General features: G+C 36.8%; 1 protein-coding gene across 6 annotated transcripts in view; it reads left to right on the forward strand.

Moving 5' to 3' along the window:
* Positions 1–19,377, forward strand: part of cep43 (centrosomal protein 43) — a 43,791-nt gene extending 24,414 nt beyond the window's left edge. For 4 of the 6 annotated variants that reach the window (XM_066711714.1, XM_066711849.1, XM_066712104.1 and 1 more), the window contains 7 exons: positions 3,714–3,791; positions 4,390–4,473; positions 10,705–10,829; positions 11,076–11,144; positions 12,738–12,774; positions 15,242–15,341; positions 16,421–19,377. In XM_066711714.1, coding sequence (XP_066567811.1) covers positions 3,714–3,791; positions 4,390–4,473; positions 10,705–10,829; positions 11,076–11,144; positions 12,738–12,774; positions 15,242–15,341; positions 16,421–16,510 — 583 coding nt within the window. In that variant the 3' untranslated portion in view covers positions 16,511–19,377. The remainder of the gene's footprint in view (positions 1–3,713; positions 3,792–4,389; positions 4,474–10,704; positions 10,830–11,075; positions 11,145–12,737; positions 12,775–15,241; positions 15,342–16,420) is intronic. The other 2 variants (XM_066711938.1, XM_066712015.1) reach the window with 1 other exon arrangement.

Here is a 19,377-nt window from a genome sequence, read left to right on the forward strand (position 1 = left end):
AAATTGAAATGGCAAATAAGGGGGCTAGATACTTGATCAAGAATGGAAAGTTTGACATGGTCTTCATTTTGAATACTTCATTAACCTTGGTCTTACAAAATAACCACAAAGAGAAGTCTATATTGAAGGATTCTGAGCATTAAAGGGAGCAGAGGCATCAAAAATTGGCTTCAGACTTCTCAGACCACCGTTAGGGCACTGTAACCCAGACCTTGCTAATATGAAACTGGGTTAGCTGGTTAGCTGCCTAGGCTTTCCCTAAGCAGTAGCACACAACTCACAAAGCACAGCTGGATTTTGGTAGGTTGAAAGTAAACCAGAGTTTCACCAGCTTGCCATGCAACAGTTAATCTTTTGGGTTTGGGAGAGCAGCAGTGCTATCATTGGGAGCTACATTAATCCTCCACTTGATGCTTAAGCTACGCTCTTTGTATTGTTAATTTGCAGTGTGAAAGGAAATGCCTGGCCTAACAGAGCATACATTAAAAAAAAAAAAGAAATAGTTGTTGGATTTGTATGGAAGAAAACAACTAAGTGAATCATGTATATTTTGAGGACAAGTGGTTCATACTAGAAAAACACTTCTACCCCTTTTCCACTGGCATATTGGATCTGACCCGGAAGCAGGCTGGCACAGTACAGCACATTACCCACTGGCAATATTGTTGAGCCGAACCCTTAACCAGGCTGAGAATTTTCGGCCCTGCTTCTTACCTAATGCTGGCCCAGGGCTGAACCAGTCATCACATAAGAGCTATCAGTTTTGCACATCTTTTAATAATAATTGTAAATGTTTCTCAGTGACATTGAAACATCCACAAACACGGTTGACACTATTAAAAATCAGCAATTAAGCCTACAAATGAAAGAATCAAATATACAAACTTGTGTAAATTGGAATTTGTAAATTGCATTATGCCTTGAAATGTACTGTATTATTGCACTTTGTATTGCTCTTATTTTGTAAGTCGCCCTGGACAAGGGCATCTGCTAAGAAATAATAATAATTATTATTAATATACTACTCATAATCCCACGGTTTCCTATTAGAAGATGTACGGAAATGGCATTATGACAGCAGCAAGCATACCTGTCAAACTCTCAAGCATCTCGTGTCAGACTCTCCGATTGTTTCCCTATATTGTCACAACCTTTTATTACAATTTTGAAATTAGCTATACCTTTTTTTGGGAATGCTTACTTGTACAATATGGGCATCTCATGAAAATTACGGCCGAGTTGACGTGTGTATAAGAACTAAATATTTTGCAAATACAACTGGACCGCCGAGAGTGTTTATCTTTAAAAATTTTTATTCAATTCAAAAGTATAATTTTAATTCAATAATAGTTTGATCTGGGCGGCACAGTTTCGCGGTGGTTAGCGCTACTGCCTTACAGCTCCAGGGTCCCTCGTTTGAGTCCCGGCTCAGGGTGCCTGTCTGTGTGGAGTCTGCATGTTCTCCCCATGTCCGTGTGGGTTTCTCTGGTTTCCTCCCACCATACAATGACATGCGGGTCAGGTTAATTGGTCTCGCTAAATTGCCCTGTTTGTGTGTGTGTTGCCCAGTGATGGACTGGCGTCCCGTCCTGGGTGTATTCCTGCCTTGCACCCTATGCCTGCCGGGATCAGCTCTGGCTTCCCCATGACCCTCACCAGGATAAGCAGTTTTGAAAATGGATGGATGGAATAGTTTGATGTGAGCTGTCTTAATGACTTAATATTAGCATCCTTGTGCAGTGTTTTGCAGTCATAGTGAAATATTAAATCTATTAGACAATCTAGCTACCTTATTAAACTACAATCCATATAACTAAACTATGTACTTTTCCAAACCACATCTCCTTAAATGGATCATATAGTGATTCTTAGAAAATGGAAAATTACAGCAGCAAATTTAAAGCAGTAAACAAAAGAAAACTAGCATGCGGTTTTAACCTTATATTTTTAACTATTTCTTAGAAGCTTAAGGGTCATCCTGCTCATCTATCAGCAATAAGATTTGCTTCAACAGTATGTTCCAGTTAAGACAATCACATTCAAGAAATAACAAATCCCACCTTCCCATCAATCTTCATTACCGCTACACAGAGAGTTATCAGTACAGGCTATAGAATCAATATATACTTGTTTTTAAGTATCGAATGTTAGATTCACTTCTCGATAGTAGCCATTGTTATCGAATATTCAAATGTTTGATTATTCAGTCTCATCCCTAGTTGCAACACAGCTTTTAAAATGGATAAGCTTAGACATTTTATAACCTCCTCTTCCCCCCTGAGTAGATTTCTCACAAGATGTGAATTGGTAATCTCACATTTTGTGAAAAAAGCAATCCGATTCTAATTTACGTTTAAAAGTAAAAAGAAATGTCTTTGTTTTTGGAAAACTCCACTGAATGATCAACAGAAGAGGAGGAGGTGAATGATAAAGAATACATTTTGTTAATGAAGTCAGGGAATCCCTTGCCTAATCAGGGAGGAAATGAAAGTGTGCAGCATTTGCAGATCATGAAAGATATATAAAACCTACTTAAACGCTGTAGGATCTGTTTCATTGTAGATTACCACCGTGAAATTAGGCATTGTTTCATTAAAATACAGACTATACTGGTATAATAGTTTAATAATAATTTGTACTGTGTGTGTTTAAACTCAGATAAGTGCTTTTTTTGTTTGTGTGTGCATGCTTGTGTATATTTTTGTATGCGTGTGCTTTATGTCCTGTTTTGAACATGACCCATCTCCAGTTTAAAACAAATATCCTGGCTGAACGGGGATTATATTTATTGATAGGTTATATAAGGTATATAAATTCTGACGAGTGGAGAGATTGGTTCTGATCTGTAGATGGGTCCTGGAAACAAGCAAAATATTAATTATATTTATTATAATCTATATAGGGATCAACTTTCTTTCCTAATATGAAGGAGACATTGGAATCAAAACCCATGGGCAACCATGAAAAACAGGTTAACAATACCAATTATTATTACTAAGTACTTAGAACATCCCTCCCATAATATACAACAGTATAGTTGTGACATTACTCAGGAATGGACTACTATTGGTCAAAAACCCAGGTGGCTCTCAAGCGGCACTTGCTCTGGGAGAAATCTTGACGCGACAACCCAAAAATTCTGGTTCAATCTATCAATCAACTAAAATTTGCTGAGATGTAAGATTATACCAACCCAGTTTAATTAGGTATTGAGTCCTGTACCTACAGCATTTAGATTCATATAAGTACAAAAAAACAAGTCAATGTAAATCTAGTATCTCATTCTTACCCTCAAACATTACCAGAAATTCAGACTGTGGTTTATGTTTCTCTGTTCTTCCCAGTATTGTTGTTTTGGTGATGGGGGACGTGACACCAGATCAGATTGTGGTTTCTGAAACTTTTATTATTATAATAGGAAGTGATCCATCCCATATGTGTTAAACCATGCCACTGTTGGACTCTGTTTCCAGTTGTTTATGAGTATTTATGCAACATGACTGCAATGTATTCAATTTCTCTGTAAGAATATCTAGGTCAGTGAGTTTGCATTGCTGTAATCCAGGACAGTAAGTGCTGAGACTGCTGTGATAATTGTTTGTTTCTGCTAGAATTGCCACTGCTTATTCGTCTGTTCTTTAACTACTTTCTGTTGCTTTCATGTGCCCACCTTACTACTTTAACCCTCTGTCTGTCTTTTGTCAACATTAAAGAATAAACTGGTCCCTGAAGGAAAAGAGTATTTCAGGTGCCTCTTTTTCACAAATGAAGAAGAACAGTAGCCTCAATGAGTAAGTGCCTATGGTGTTTTAAATAACTAAGAAAAAACTGCTGTTTTGACCAGAGCATTTAAATTATTAGCTCATTTTATTTATTTGATACAAATTAACTTGAAGGGAGTATTCTGTAAATTAAGAGCAGAGCACACAGGTAAACTATACACAATTGTTAATCGGTTATTTGATTTATTATAATTTAGAAAAGTTCCAGAATCTGCTATAATGAGAAACTGTTTTTAATCCAAGATGTTCTCATTAATACATTCCATATTAACTGTGATGTTCATGTTGGAAAAGTTTGTTAAATGTTGATTTTATTTATTTTTTATTTGTATTGACTTGGAAGTAGTAGAAGAAATATTTGAGGATCCCAAGCCCTGCCCGCTAACCATTTAAAATCAAGGTTTTGGAAATTTCAATTCAGTGCAAAAAAAGAAAAAGAAGAGTATTTAGGAATACAACATACATTTCTGTATCTACATCATAATTATACCTGGGCAATTATCTTATTTTTGTCTTGCTTTATGTTCTTTACCAACTATTCTATCCTCTCTTCTGTATGCGTTTCCTGCTTCTTGCCCCCTTTACACTGTGCCTCCTCTGGGGTCAGCCTCTCTGCTATAAATAGCGACACTGACGACGATGTGGATGATCCCTTTGCAGACAATGGTAATGGATACAACCCAGGCGGGAGGTGAGACTCAGGGGCTCAGTTGCTAGACTTAACCAGTTGTAACTTTGTAACACTAGCCTCCGCAGTAAAATATTGCCTATGTGTGACAATTATACAACTTTTCTGCTGAAGTGTAAAATGCCTTACCTCTATCTATCTACCTCTATGGCTATAGCTGAAGTTTTCATTTTTTTAATATAGATATACAGTGAGGGGAAAAAAGTATTTGATCCCCTGCTGATTTTGTATGTTTGCCCACTGACAAAGAAATGATCAGTCTATAATTTTAATGGTAGGTGTATTTTAACAGTGAGAGACTCCAGAAAATCCAAAAATCCAGAAAAACGCATGATCATGAGAATGGTGAGGAATCAGCCCAGAACTACACGGGAGGATCTTGTTAATGATCTCAAGGCAGCTGGGACCATAGTCACCAAGAAAACAATTGGTAACACACTACGCCGTGAAGGACTGAAATCCTGCAGCGCCCGCAAGGTCCCCCTTCTCAAGAAAGCACATCTACAGGCCCGTCTGAAGTTTGCCAATGAATATCTGAATGATGAGGAGAACTGGGTAAAAGTGTTGTGGTCGAGCTCTTTGGCATCAACTCAACTCGCCGTGTTTTGAGGAGGAGGAGGAATGCTGCCTATGACCCCAAGAACACCATCCTTACCGTCAAACATGGAGGTGGAAACATTATGCTTTGGGGGTGTTTTTCTGCTAAGGGGACAGGACAACTGCACCGCATCAAAGGGACAATGGACGGGGCCATGTACCGTCAAATCTTGGGTGAGAACCTCCTTCCCTCAGCCAGGGCATTGAAAATGGGTCGTGGATGGGTATTCCAGCATGACAATGACCCAAAACACACAGCCAAGGCAACAAAGAAGAAGCTCATGAAGAAGCACATTAAGGTCCTGGAGTGGCCTAGCCAGTCTCCAGACCTTAATCCCATAGAAAATCTGTGGAGGGAGCTGAAGGTTCGAGTTGCCAAACGTCAGCCTCGAAACCTTAATGACTTGGAGAGGATCTGCAAAGAGGAGTGGGACAAAATCCCTCCTGAGATGTGGGCAAACCTGGTGGCTGACTACAAGAAACGTCTGACCTCTGTGATTGCCAACAAGGGTTTTGCCACCAAGTACTAAGTCGAAGGGGTCAAATACTTATTTCCCTCATTAACATGCAAATCAATTTATAACTTTTTTGAAATGCGTTTTTCTGTTTTTTTTTGTTGTTATTCTGTCTCTCACTTTTAAAATACACCTACCATTAAAATTATAGACTGATCATTTCTTTGTCAGTGGGCAAACGTACAAAATCATCAGGGGATCAAATACTTTTTTCCCTCACTGTATATAGATACATAATAGATGGATAATATAGAAATGTATATAGAGTTTGAATCCAAAGCTAAACCGTAGTTTTCCCTTTAGCGGCGTAGCTTGCGAGACCCACACAAGTTCAAGTAACTGGAAAGGCTGAGTACTTTGTGCGGTTTAAACGGATCCAATGTGCAATATCTTTGACGGACAAGTTTTCGGATTCCAAAGGCAGCAGCCTGCACCAGCTGAGCATCTCAATCCTGTCACCGCGGCTCCAGTGCGCCTCTCTTCGGTGCTCTGCATCATTGTTATGATCACCATGTGAGTTTAGCTTTGCACATGTTGCAGCAAACTGTCTTCAGTGTAAATTCAGTGTGAAGTGCTCCTATACTTTCCACGGGTGTAGCTGCTGCCTTCACCATCTCTCAAGGTTTTGTTTTAGTAGCTGCACCCCAGGTAGACCCAACTAATCGACGATTCATTACATTTTACGATTTTAGTGGATTTTAATAATCAACGTTACCGTGAAGTTGTTGCAGCCCCACTGTCGCTGAGTACTATTGTACTATTGTAAATGTGTTTATTGATGAGACGCCAGCTAATAGGTGATTGGATTTTGTGCCAAATGAACCGCTGCAACACTGGGTCATAAACATCATTCATGGGACATGGGTAGTTTTCGTTGCCTTGAACTGAACTTTTGAATTTCCCACATTTTCTACTGTAACAACAATTAGTGTAATATATCATTATCATAATCATGTCAATGTAGTATTTCCTTATAGTTGTATAAAATTGTATTCGCACTGTGCGCCCAAATTGTATTTCACATTTGTTCAACATTAGTGACTGCGAAGGCCATAGCATATGATTCACATCATTTTCATACCCATCAAACCATTCAGTGTGCCCTCATGCCCTGTGGATGGGGGAATTGTCATTCTGGAAGAGACCACTCCCATCAGGATAGAAATGTTTCACCATAGGATCACTCAGAATAACTTTGTAATGATATGCAGTGACCCTTCCCTCTAAGGGTCCTGCTCATCATTTTTATACATGCCAGATAGCATGTTAATTGCTTAATTGTATCATGCAATACACCTGTTTGGAGGCATCTGCATTCGTTATGTTCCTCCACTCATTTAATCGTGTTTTTGCTTTGTCACCTGTCTGTATGTACAGTGGGGGAAAAAAGTATTTGATCCCCTGCTGATTTTGTACGTTTGCCCACTGACAAAAAATGATCAGTCTATAATTTTAATGGTAGGTGTATTTTAACAGTGAGAGACAGAATAACAACAAAAAAATCCAGAAAAAAAACGCATTTCAAAAAGGTTATAAATTGATTTGCATGTTAATGAGGCAAATAAGTATTTGACCCTTTCGACTTTGTACTTGGTGGCAAAACCCTTGTTGGCAATCACAGAGGTCAGACGTTTCTTGTAGTTGGCCACCAGGTTTGCACACATCTCAGGAGGGATTTTGTCCCACTCCTCTTTGCAGATCCTCTCCAAGTCATTAAGGTTTCGAGGCTGACGTTTGGTAACTCAAACCTTCAGCTCCCTCCACAGATTTTCTATGGGATTAAGGTCTGGAGGCTGGCTAGGCCACTCCAGGACCTTAATGTGCTTCTTCTTGAGCCACTCCTTTGTTGCCTTGGCTGTGTGTTTTGGGTTATTGTCATGCTGGAATACCATCTACGACCCATTTTCAATGCCCTGGCTGAGGGAAGGAGGTTCTCACCCAAGATTTGACGGTGCATGGCCCCATCCATCGTCCCTTTAATGTGGTGCCGTTGTCCTGTCCCCTTAGCAGATAAACACCCCCAAAGCATAATGTTTCCACCTCCATGTTGGATGGTGGGGATGGTGTTCTTGGGGTCATTCCTCCTCCTCCAAACACGGCGAGTTGAGTTGATGCCAAAGAGCTCGATTTTGGTCTCATCTGACCACAACACTTTCACCTAGTTCTCCTCTGAATCATTCAGATGTTGGCAAACTTCAGACGGGCCTATACATGTGCTTTCTTGAGCAGGGGGGCCTTGCGGGCGCTGCAGGATTTCAGTCCTTCACGGTGTAGTGTGTAACCAATTGTTTTCTTGGTGACTATGGTCCCAGCTGCCTTGAGATCATTAACAAGATCCTCCCGTGTAGTTCTGGGCTGATTCCTCACCATTCTCATGATCATTGAAACTCCACGAGGTGAGATCTTGCATGGAGCCCCAGACTGAGGGAGACTGACAGTTATTTTGTGTTTCTTCCATTTGCGAATAATCGCACCAACTGTTGTCACCTTCTCGCCAAGCAAACGTACAAAATCAGCAGGGGATCAAATACTTTTTTCCCTCACTGTATGTATGTATGTTGTATGTAAGTACACTACCATTCAAAAGTTTGGGGTCACTTAGAAATGTCCTTGTTATCAAAAGAAAAGCATTTTTTTTGTCCGTTAAAATAACATACAATTGATCAGAAATACAGTGTAGACATTGTTAATGTTGTAAATGACTTGTAGCTGGAAACAGCTGATTTGTAATGGAATATCTACATATTATATGGGCGTACAGAGGCCCATTATCAGCAACCATCAGTCCTGTGTTCCAATGGCACGTTGTGTTTGCTAATCCAAGTTTATCATTTTAAAAGGCTAGCTGATGATTAGAAAACCCTTTTGGAATTATGTTAGCACAGCTGAAAACTGTTGTGCTGATTAAATAACCAATAAAACTGGCCTTCTTTAGACTAGTTGAGTATCTGGAGCATCGTCAATTGTGGGTTCAATTACAGGGCTCAAAATGGCCAGAAACAAAGAACTTTCTTCTGAAACTTGTCAGTCTATTCTTGTTCTGAGAAATGAAGGCTATTCCATGAGAGAAATTGCCAAGAAACTGAAGATCTCATACAACGCTGTGTACTACTCCCTTCACAGAACAGCACACCTTGAACACACATTGTCATTCGATAGAGATGCGTCAGTTTCGAAATCGAATTAGTTCTATTTGATCCGATTTCTTGTGCGTTCAAAATAACATTGACGATTGTGGTCTGCATGTTTGATGCTGTATTGCCCGTTTTATCTTTTTGCTGTGTCTGTTTTGACTCTTGCTTGATCTGTAGCGCTCTGGGTATAAGAAGAGCGCATTATACATTACATGTATTCATAATAATATTATCATTATTGTAGTTGAGGTAAATAAGCAGTGGCATAGTTTGCGAAATGCACATAGTGTAAGAAACAGGAAAGGCTTTGTACTTGGTGCGGTTTAAATGTATCCAATGTGCAATGTTCTTGATGGAAAACATTTCGGATGATGGACTACACATGATGTTTCGGATGCAGTGAGAAATGACCTTCAGATTAGGCTAATCATATTTTGTTCACTCAAAGACAAATCTCACAAATCAGATACCCAAACTCCCAGTTACTATTCAGTCAAATCTACATTTCCATTATCCCATCCCTGATTAGCCACAATTGGCTAAAAATGCCCAACATAATACAATATCTGCCAATTAATTTCCAGCAATATTGCAAACCTGAATGTCAATATGCGCGTTGCGCACAGTCTGAACTCGAAAAGAGAAGGAGGTGATCGCTGGCATTAGCAGAGTTAGATGCGTCTTAAATGTGCCTTTAAAACTATGCTTGCAGTATAAGCCCCTGATGATGATTAAAATAGAATAAAATAAAAAGTTGCTTGTGACATCTTTCATTTTTTCAAAGTATCTCTCATGTTTAAAAGGATGGAGACCCCTGTACTAGATGTTGGAACATTGCTGCTGGGATTTGCTTCCATTCAGCCATAAAAGCATTAGTGAGGTCGGGCACTGATGTTGGTTCTTCCACACCAATCTCAAACCATTTCTGTATGGACCTCACTTTGTGCACGTGGGCATTGTCATGCTGAAGCAGGAAAGGGCCTTCCCCAAACTGCTGCCACAAAATTGGAATTGAAAAATCGTCTAGAATGTCATTGTCACTGTACTGTTAAGATTTCTTTTCAGTGGAAACATGAAATGGCCCATGAAAAACAGACCAAGACCAGTGTTCTCCTGGCATCTGTCAAACCCAGATTTTTTTTTTTTTTTTTGCTCCCTTGAAGGCCCTGGGTCAGTGCACTGACAATTTTCAGCTCAGTTGAAGAAATAGTGATAGATTTTTTTTTTTTAACTCCATGTAGGGTTTTGTAACATGTCGAACAGCTCTGAATTTCTCTAGAAACTTTAGCACTTCTCCCTGTTGACATAAAACTCATTGTGCTTAAAAAATGCTTTTGTCATTGAAGTTATGCACTACACTACATTAATACGTTGCGCGAATCAAGGAAGATTAAATACCGTTTTTGATGTTCTGGTTCTACAGCTGCAGAGAACACTTGGATTGTGTTCGTGTAGCACAGATCTGAGCTATTCCACCAATGGGATTGTGCAGAACTGTGGAAATCTGCACTCCAAGAACGTGACCTTACTTTCTGCTTCCTAATCAAGGATGCGCACTCTGATTGTGCAATGAGCCAAACCTGCCCACAGTCCATTATTAATTGAACTGTATTAACTGTAATTAAGCAGTTTTTATGAAATCGCATTATAGCGAAACTGCGTAAAGTGAGATTGCTTTTAACGAAGGACACCTTCATGTTTTTGATGACTGAAGCATGTGTCAAAATGGCATCTAAGAAATGGCAACTTTTCGTGATCAAATTATTAATTACACGAAAACAGTAAGGATTTCACTGTTGAAACTATCATTTATTTAATTTTGTATGCATTCTAACAATGTATGTAAAGATTTGTATTATTTGTATTTTATTTATTTTAACTATTGCCAAGTTGGTGATCTTGTGGTACATATTTTGGAAGAATGACCCATAATGCAAACATCCTCTTCATGTGTTAATATCCTTTAATATTCTTTGTTTGTTTCCTAGGAGAACTAATCCTGGTAAACCTGTTACCAGCCTCACATCACTGTCTGATGCCCCACCTTTAAAAAGCGGTTTAGGATCTTTATCAGGAGTACCACCATTAACGGATGTGTTTGAAAGCACAAATGGTAAACTTCCAGTGCAAGTGGGCCTTATAGTACAATGCAAAGTCTAGATTTCTTTACTGTTTGCTGTCTAAAGGGTGTCAGTCATTTTAAATTACTGGGTTTGAAACTTATAGTATATCAAAGGTAGTGCTTTGACAATACTATTAATATTGAAACGTACTGCAGCAAACTGAAATGCTGAAAAGAAAGTGTTTGTGTGTGTTAATGTTTTTGGAATATTTGGTTATTTTCAGTTGTTTTTTGTAGGCAATTGCACAGATGGAGGATTAAAAGATTTGAAGACAATGAATGACAAAATTGGTTCCCTTGGATTAGGCAAGTTACTTTTAACAAGGTCTTTTCTTCAATTAAATTAAATTAAATCAAATTTGTACGACTAATATTTAGTCCAAAAATAAGTGCTTTACATAACTGTTTATTTATGTTACCTGTTTATCTTAAATGTTCAAATCTGAAAAGGTGATAAAATCATGGCAATATCAGTATATCTATTAAGAGCATGTGAATGAAAGCACATTTTGATTTATTTACTTGTCAATTCTACTACCAATCATAGAAATCTGTACAAATATAAAGCAAAATAAAATATTGTATAGTGCTTACAAAAAGGATAGAGATTAAACAAAATACAAAGAATATGTTGAACTCCAAACGGATGTTAAGAAATGGATCAGGAAAGCAAAGAGGGAAATAGAAAGAAACATAGCTCTTGGAGCTAAAACTAATTCAATGAGATTTTTTCAATACTACAACAGCAAGAGGACAGTAAAGGAGGAAGTGAAACAAGGGCAAAAATTTAAGTATCTTAGAAAACAAACAAGATGTGGCAAATGTTCTAAATGAGTATTTCACAGAGGTTTTTACAAAAGAAAAAATGGATGACATATGCCACAGGTTAACAATCAGTTGAGTTAAACCCTAAGAGAGATCAGGATAAATGAGGAGGAGGTACTAAAGGGACTAGAAGAATTAAAAACAAACAAATCACCTGGGGCAGATGGTATGTTTCCAACAGTACTTATTTATAGGCCGTTAACTAAAATATTCCAAATGACACTTAGAACGGGGGCTGTGCCAACTGACTGGAAGGTGGCAAATGACAGCAACCTATTCACAAGAGAGGTGACAAAACTGAGGCAGGAAATTACAGATCAATCAGTCTCACCAATATTACTTGTAAAATGATGGAAAAAATTACTAGAAAATAGAGGAGCATCTTAATGAAAACCATATTCTTGGAGATAGTCAACATGGGTTTAGACGAGGCAGATCATGTCTTACTAATTTATTAGAATTTTTTGAACATGCAACTGCAGCTGTAGATCACATGAAAGCATATGATATGATATACTTAGATTTTCAGAAAGCTTTTGACAAGGTTCCGCACCAAAGACTGATCCTCAAATTGTTGTAGGTATTATGTAGGTATTCAGGGTAATATAAGTAGATGGATTTTGAACTGTTTGATGTATAGGAAAGAGGGTGTTGATAAGAGGAGTTGATTCTACCTGGAGTTAAGTTGTTATTGGAGTTCCACAGGGATCAGTATTAGGGCCTGTTCTTCTTCTAATCTATATTAATGATCTGGACTCTGGGATAGTTAGCAAACTGCAGATGATACTAAAATAAGTGGCTCAGCTAATACAATCTCTGCATCACAGGTTATTCAAAGGGACTTAGATAATATTCCGGTGTGGGCTGACACCTGGAAATGTGGATAAGTGCAAGGTATTACATGCAGGTAACAAAAATGTCCACTATAGTTAAACTGTGGGAGGAATAGAACTGTAAGAAGTAATGCATGAGAAAGACCTAGGAGTTTGTGGACTAACAATGTCCTTAATGTTTAGAGGTTAACCCAGATAATTTCCATTTCAGAATGAGCAGATGTTTTGTGTTTTTCAACAGGAGATGAAGATGAAGAATATGATGATGATTTTAACAGGTATTCCTAGTGATTTGTTGTCTTTTCTGTAAGTTTACACTACTGGTCAAAAGTTTTAGAATACCTAAATTTTTCCAGTTTCTATTGAAATCTACGCAGTTTGATGTCTCAATGTTCTCTGAAATTAAAGCATACAACAGATAAGCAATTGGAGATAAAGAAATCACAGAATCATTTTGTTTAACAAAATGTAACCCCTTAAGCTGACAAACCCCTCTGGTACTATATCTAAATTCAACAATATTGAATGTGATCAATTATTTGTCCAATATTCTAATATTTTACATACCTATAATATTACATTAGCTTTGTATTATTGGATTACTGATACTTGCATTGCAATATAACTATTATTATTATCAGGAAATTGAATCGTATGGTGTCTTATTACTCATTACTAGTAGTACTTCAGTTATTGTAATTCTCTGACACTTACTCTTACTAGCACTAAAGTTATTTTATATTGTATTTCATACCTAGCAGTTATTTTATTCTTTATGTATATTTTGTATTTAATTGTAAGTCGCCCTGGACAAGGTAATCTGTTTAGAAATAAATAATAATTATTAGATTAACGATACTTTTATAAAGGAAACAAACCGCTCTTTTGCGACTGTCAGATTAGATATATACATTATAAACGGGAAGACAAAATTATTAGACTTACATAATTATGAACAGAAGACCAAATACACTATAGACGCCTCATTTTATGATTGTTTCAATTTGCTTCAACTATATGTATCTATAAACATTTTAGTAGGCTATATATTCTGTTGAATGAACACTAGAACTGCCAACATTTCGTGCTACATACAACCACCGCACCCGCATGTGCAGTTCCTTTATAAAACAGCTGTGTGACGTCAATGAAAAACAGAGTTGTATCAAATAGTTTAACATATGAACATCACACATGACGTTTTCAGAACAGAAATGCTGCATTTACATTGCTTTTTTCTTATTTTTTCAAATCGACCGCATAGGCTACATAAACATGAAAAAACGAACAATAATATAAACTCCACCCAATAAACTGTGTAAACTGGTGTATATATTGGTATGCACATATCTTAGCAGACGTATAAAACATAAATAACCAGTTATAACTTAAATATGACGTTATGCATGTGAAAGAGCTTTGAAAGGCTCTGTCTATTACGGCTGCGTATGAATACAGAAAATGTGCTTTTCTACACTACAGTGCCCTACACTAATACAAAAATAATTAGCATTCATGATCAAAATGGTAGCAGATCAAGGCATTGATCCAGAGACCTGGGTTTGCAAAGGAAAGTTAGAAACTTGCTGAGCCGATCAGGACAGAGAGATGAGAGCTATATCAGGTGCAAATCTGCTAATAAATCAAATAATGATGATGATATATGATTATGTGATGTGTAGAAAATCACGTTTCAGCAATCAACAAAATTATAACTTTCACAATAACTAATTTTATTATAAAGCCCAGATTGTCGGCTCTATTCTATTCAGTATAGACCACATAAACTGGAAGTCTGACAATTGGAGAAGAAAGTATTTATAACTTAATTTTGAGGAATTTACAACTAGAATGCTGTATATGTATTTAACGCAAATATTTAGTAACATACGGATATGTGGGAGAAATTCACATATGCAGACATATTTTGAAATGCAAAGAGCTGCATAAAAAGTGACTATGGCAGTTCTAGTGTTAAATTCTAAAAGACTTTTCCAATTTATTTTCAGAAATATCAGATATTTAAATGATATGCTCAGGTTTTAGTGGACATACAAATCTTTAAATCATCTGTAAACTGTGAAACATCCCCATTATATTAGGATTACCACACGTCGGAATTGTTTAGCAAAGTGCACTATTCCATTCAAATGTGAATGTAGGGATCATCTGGATTCGTATTAATTTATATCATTAATATATATTTCATAAAGACGGGTATGATAAATGGGAACATTTAAAAAAGGACTGGAATGGATCCTTGGATCACTTAGTTATTAATGGACACCAAACAAGCATGATGGGTCAAATGGCCTCCTTGTTTGTAACTTTCTTATGATCAGTTACTTGCTTAGTAAATCGATTGTCCATTTCATGTCCACAAATCTTGCATTTAAGACATTTGGCACTCCATTTGCTTGCTTCAATGCAGCAATGTGAAAATGCATTTTTAAACATTTGTGTTTGCCATTATACAAAAAAGAAATTGCAAAGAAGTAAGATAATTTGTCTGCTGAGCTGTTACCATAATATACAGTACATATACTGTATTACTTTTCTGAAATCCGAGAAAAACACATCTGGCCCAAAGGGTTGCGTATAAGGGATTGTGAACATGTCTGTCTGTCTGTCTGTCTGTCTGTTCATGTTGTGTATAGTACTTTTCCAAATGAAGAGCAATACGCTTGATATAAAGGGGATCAAAGTACCTTCCAATAATTAATTTTATTTTTATTTTCCAAATAGCACAAGTCATCGATCAGATAAAACAAAAAGTGAGGTCAGCATTGGAGAAGAGATAGAAGAGGTTTCTATTGAAGGAGTGGATTTCAATGCCAGTGATAAGGTATTTTTGATTGTAAAAGACCAGCATGTCTCGGAACTATATATATCTTCAAAAGCTTTAGCACTTTCTCCTCAAAAAGTAACTTGCTATAATTGAATGTAGGTTTGCCCTGAACCTGAAGTGTCTTTGTTCCTCAATTAATATTTTAAGAATTAAAATATATGACCTTTCAACAGCACTGAAAAAACAATGCTTGGGAAGCAAATGAAGAAGAAGTCAACTTTATGTAAAAATACGGTTTACTGATATACATGAGGTTTAACACCTAAGGACAGTTATAGATAAGATTGCCGAATGCACTGTTCACAGACGCATTGTATTGAATTATTGTATCTTAAAAATGACCATGTGTTTAAACCTTAAGAATAGTTTCTAATAAACCTCAAAGAAAAATGCAAAGAAATCCATACATTAAAGATGCTTATAAAGAAATACATGATTCAGACAACCCTTACACTTACAACCTAATTGGTTTCTGGAGAAAGTAATCGTAAGTTGAACCCATATGTCTTATAGGCGCAATGTTATAAGTCACAGTTCTGTTGCTGCAAACACACTTCTTACCATAAAAATACAGAAATTAACTATGGAAATGGAGGAAAACTAAATTAAACCATAGTATATTCCTCTACAAACAACTATTGTATTGGGTTATTGGAGAAAAGCAGAAGTCAAGGAGCCTTTGCATCATTTTTCTTCTAAGACATGGTGAACAGAAAAATAGTTCAAATAATGCACAAAAATAACTAAAGTGAAGAACAATGTGGCTGAGATACAGTTGTGAGAAAATGTTTGTGAACCCTTTCGAATGACCTGCATAAATGGCTAAAATATAGTTTGATCATCATCTAGGTCATAACAATAGATAAACACAATGTGATGTAACAAATAACACATACATTTGTACTTTTATATGTCTTTATTGAACTAGCAGCAGCTGCAAACTGTTGACTCATTTTCTGTATGTTAAGTATTAGTATGTTCTGTATTAGTTTCAGTAACAGTATCACATTAATAACAAAGCTCAAATTTTGTCATTTTGAAGAGTACTGTTGTGCAGCATTTTCTTTGTCTTTCAGCTTGAGGACCTAACACAGGACCACAGCATTTCCCAGTTCAGTGAAGCGGCTGACTACATGGAGGAAGTGGCATCAGTGTCCCAAAAGTGACTTTATTCTATCATTAGAGAGAGTTTGTTTACGACCACTTCATTTTTGAAAGAAAATACAAGATAATAAAAGACCATGAAAATGCTGGACCTTGAAAACCCTGTCTGTGCCTTCTGACAGAAAATAGTACATGGCTCCTTGATTGATCTCCTATAACAGTCCATATGTTATGGTCTTTCTACATGTATATACGGATGTTGGTGAGCTGGATCAAATTTCCTTTACTATTTTAACTACTTAGATTTTAGTTTTCTAGTTACAGTGCCAAGATTAATATGGGATGGTTAACTTCACATTATGGCTTGTGTAGTCTAAGACCGAGCATAAGTATCTGACAGGGGGTCTTCGCAGTTCGTCAAATTGTTGTTCATTGTATTGCAGAGTTGTCACTAATGAATATAGGACGTTTTTTTGTCACCTGTCCTCACAGAGTTGGGGGCGGCTTTTGACGTCGGAGCTACAGAGTCACTCTGTGATCTAAGTATCGGCCCAGGAAGGCCAGTAGATATTTGAAAATAATACAAGAAAAAACAGCAGAGAGCAAGCTCATGCTTAATTTTATGAATAATAATTTATCTAATTTTACTAAGAGTACAGATTACTTTGAATGCCTTGACTTTACGTCATGTGATTTAATGCTTTGGAGATGGGCTAAGTAAAAAGTGTTGGTGTTTAGACAAGGTACAGTACTATGATAGGTTCATTCACTGAGGTCAGTAATGGTTACACATTTATGTTTGTGATATTGTAATTATAAGAGTGGTTTATGTTGTTTGAAAGGCATTTGGATGGGAACATTTTTTAATTTTGGGTTGTTGGAACGCATCTAGGGCTATTCCCATTATTTCTTATGGATATTAATTCCCCTTAATTCGTCGTTTTGCAATTTGTCGTGATCTTCAAGAACGCATTCCCTACAATTTTTGAGGACCCCCTGTATTGAGAATAACCCCAGAGCCTGCAGTGCCATTGAATGAACATTACTGAATTATAGCAGTACACAGTATACACACCACAAAGATGCTTTAGTATTGACAACTCTTCACACTGTTAATTATGTGCTTATTTGACTATGTAATCTCTATTTTAATGCTTAAATGGATATATGTATCTATCAAAAACAACTATGGTTGCTCAGAGGTATAGTAATATAAAAACTTTTTTTTTTTTAATTGATACAAAATGTCAGATTTATGGAAATGGGGGTGTTCCATTCACATTACAATAAATCTTAAAGCTAGGGTATGCAATCCAGAGAGGCTAGCAGTTAGCAGCTTGTTTTGAAATCATAGAGCCGCCCTCGCTTCAGAGGCGTCTCCAAAGCCACGCCCCCTCTATCACACGTGCACACACACAGCAGAGTCTCAGCGCCAGGAGGAGAGACCTGTGGGTGGAATCGATCAGTGTTAATTCTGCTTTTAGCACGCTCATGATCCAGATGTTTTTTTTGTTGTAGCAGTTTCTAACACGGTCTTTCTTTTCTTGTTTGCTTTTACTGGTGGTTCAGGAGGAACATAAGGAGCTGCGGCTCGCCTTCCATTCTCGCACTCGCTGTGCACAGCCTCAACTATAGATTGACAGACAGGAAGGACATGCTATCATTGCATTCGTTCAGAATGCAATGATTGGTCGATGATTTTTTTGTCCTGTCCCTCCCACAGAAGATATATATATTTTTTTACATTTAGACCACTTAAATTATTGATTGCTATCAGGATATGAAGAGACTTTCAACCAGTCTAACAAAAAAAAATCTGGAAAAGATTGCATACCCTACCTTTAATTATTGCACTTGTACTGACTGAACTATGGGAACATTCTAGTGCCAAAATACAAAACAATACATATGCTAAAATCGGCTTATTGCACTACAGGATGTTGTGAATTTGTCGTGCCATAATGAAATACTGTGTAACCATGCCTCAGTGTTTTGTAAGTATTTTTCTATTTCAACAAATGTATTGTTTTGTATTTTGGCACTAGAAAACTTCCATACTGCACTACCTGTTTAGATCCTTTGCTGTACCCAAGAAACTGAAAAGCTTGAAGGGTGCTATTGCATCAGTTTATAATGACCATTATAGTGCAATCAATTGAATATTTGAGATTATTGCTAAATTATATATTTTTGGAATAACAAAGTAAATAGACTCAATAAAAAAGGTTATTATCAGATAGATAATCTTTAGTTTCATGCTGTCAATTTTCAACTCAATTTTGGACTCTTTGCAGCTTAAATGTAAAATATTGTTTGAGATGCTTGTCTCATTATGAATTTTAATAAATTACAGCCTGAAGTTTGCTTTTGCTGCTGGTTTTATAATAACCTATTTTTTGCACCTACTTAAACATTGAGTTTCCGGTGCATGTACCTCAAAACCACATTAAAAGGAGGATTATGTGAGGTGTACTGCAGTGGAACTAATCAACACTTCTATTAAATCAACATTGTACATATTATTTACAGTGATGTTTAATAAGCATACAACCTTGTTTGAACTTTGTATGCATTATTTATGCAAGATACAATGTATTTACATTGACTACAGCATGCTACACCAGTTAACAGTAAAAGTAATCTGCACCCATGTGTCATGTACAGTGGCTCTCAAAAGTATTCACCTCCCTTAGGCTTCTCCACATTTCATTGTCTTACAACATTAAATCAGAATGGATTTATTCAGGAGTTTTTGCCACTGAACAACACAGAACATGTCCGTAATGTCAAAGTGAAAAATATAATCTGCAAGCTGTCTAAATTTTTAAAAAATAATGAAAATAATGAAAACATTATTCATATTATTTATTTTCCCAGCTCTCCTTTTTTTGTGTATGTAGATGTGTATAATAAATGAACTTGTAACTTC

Source organism: Amia ocellicauda, chromosome 1, assembly GCF_036373705.1.
Source record: "Amia ocellicauda isolate fAmiCal2 chromosome 1, fAmiCal2.hap1, whole genome shotgun sequence".
Classification (NCBI taxonomy): Eukaryota; Metazoa; Chordata; class Actinopteri; order Amiiformes; family Amiidae; genus Amia; species Amia ocellicauda.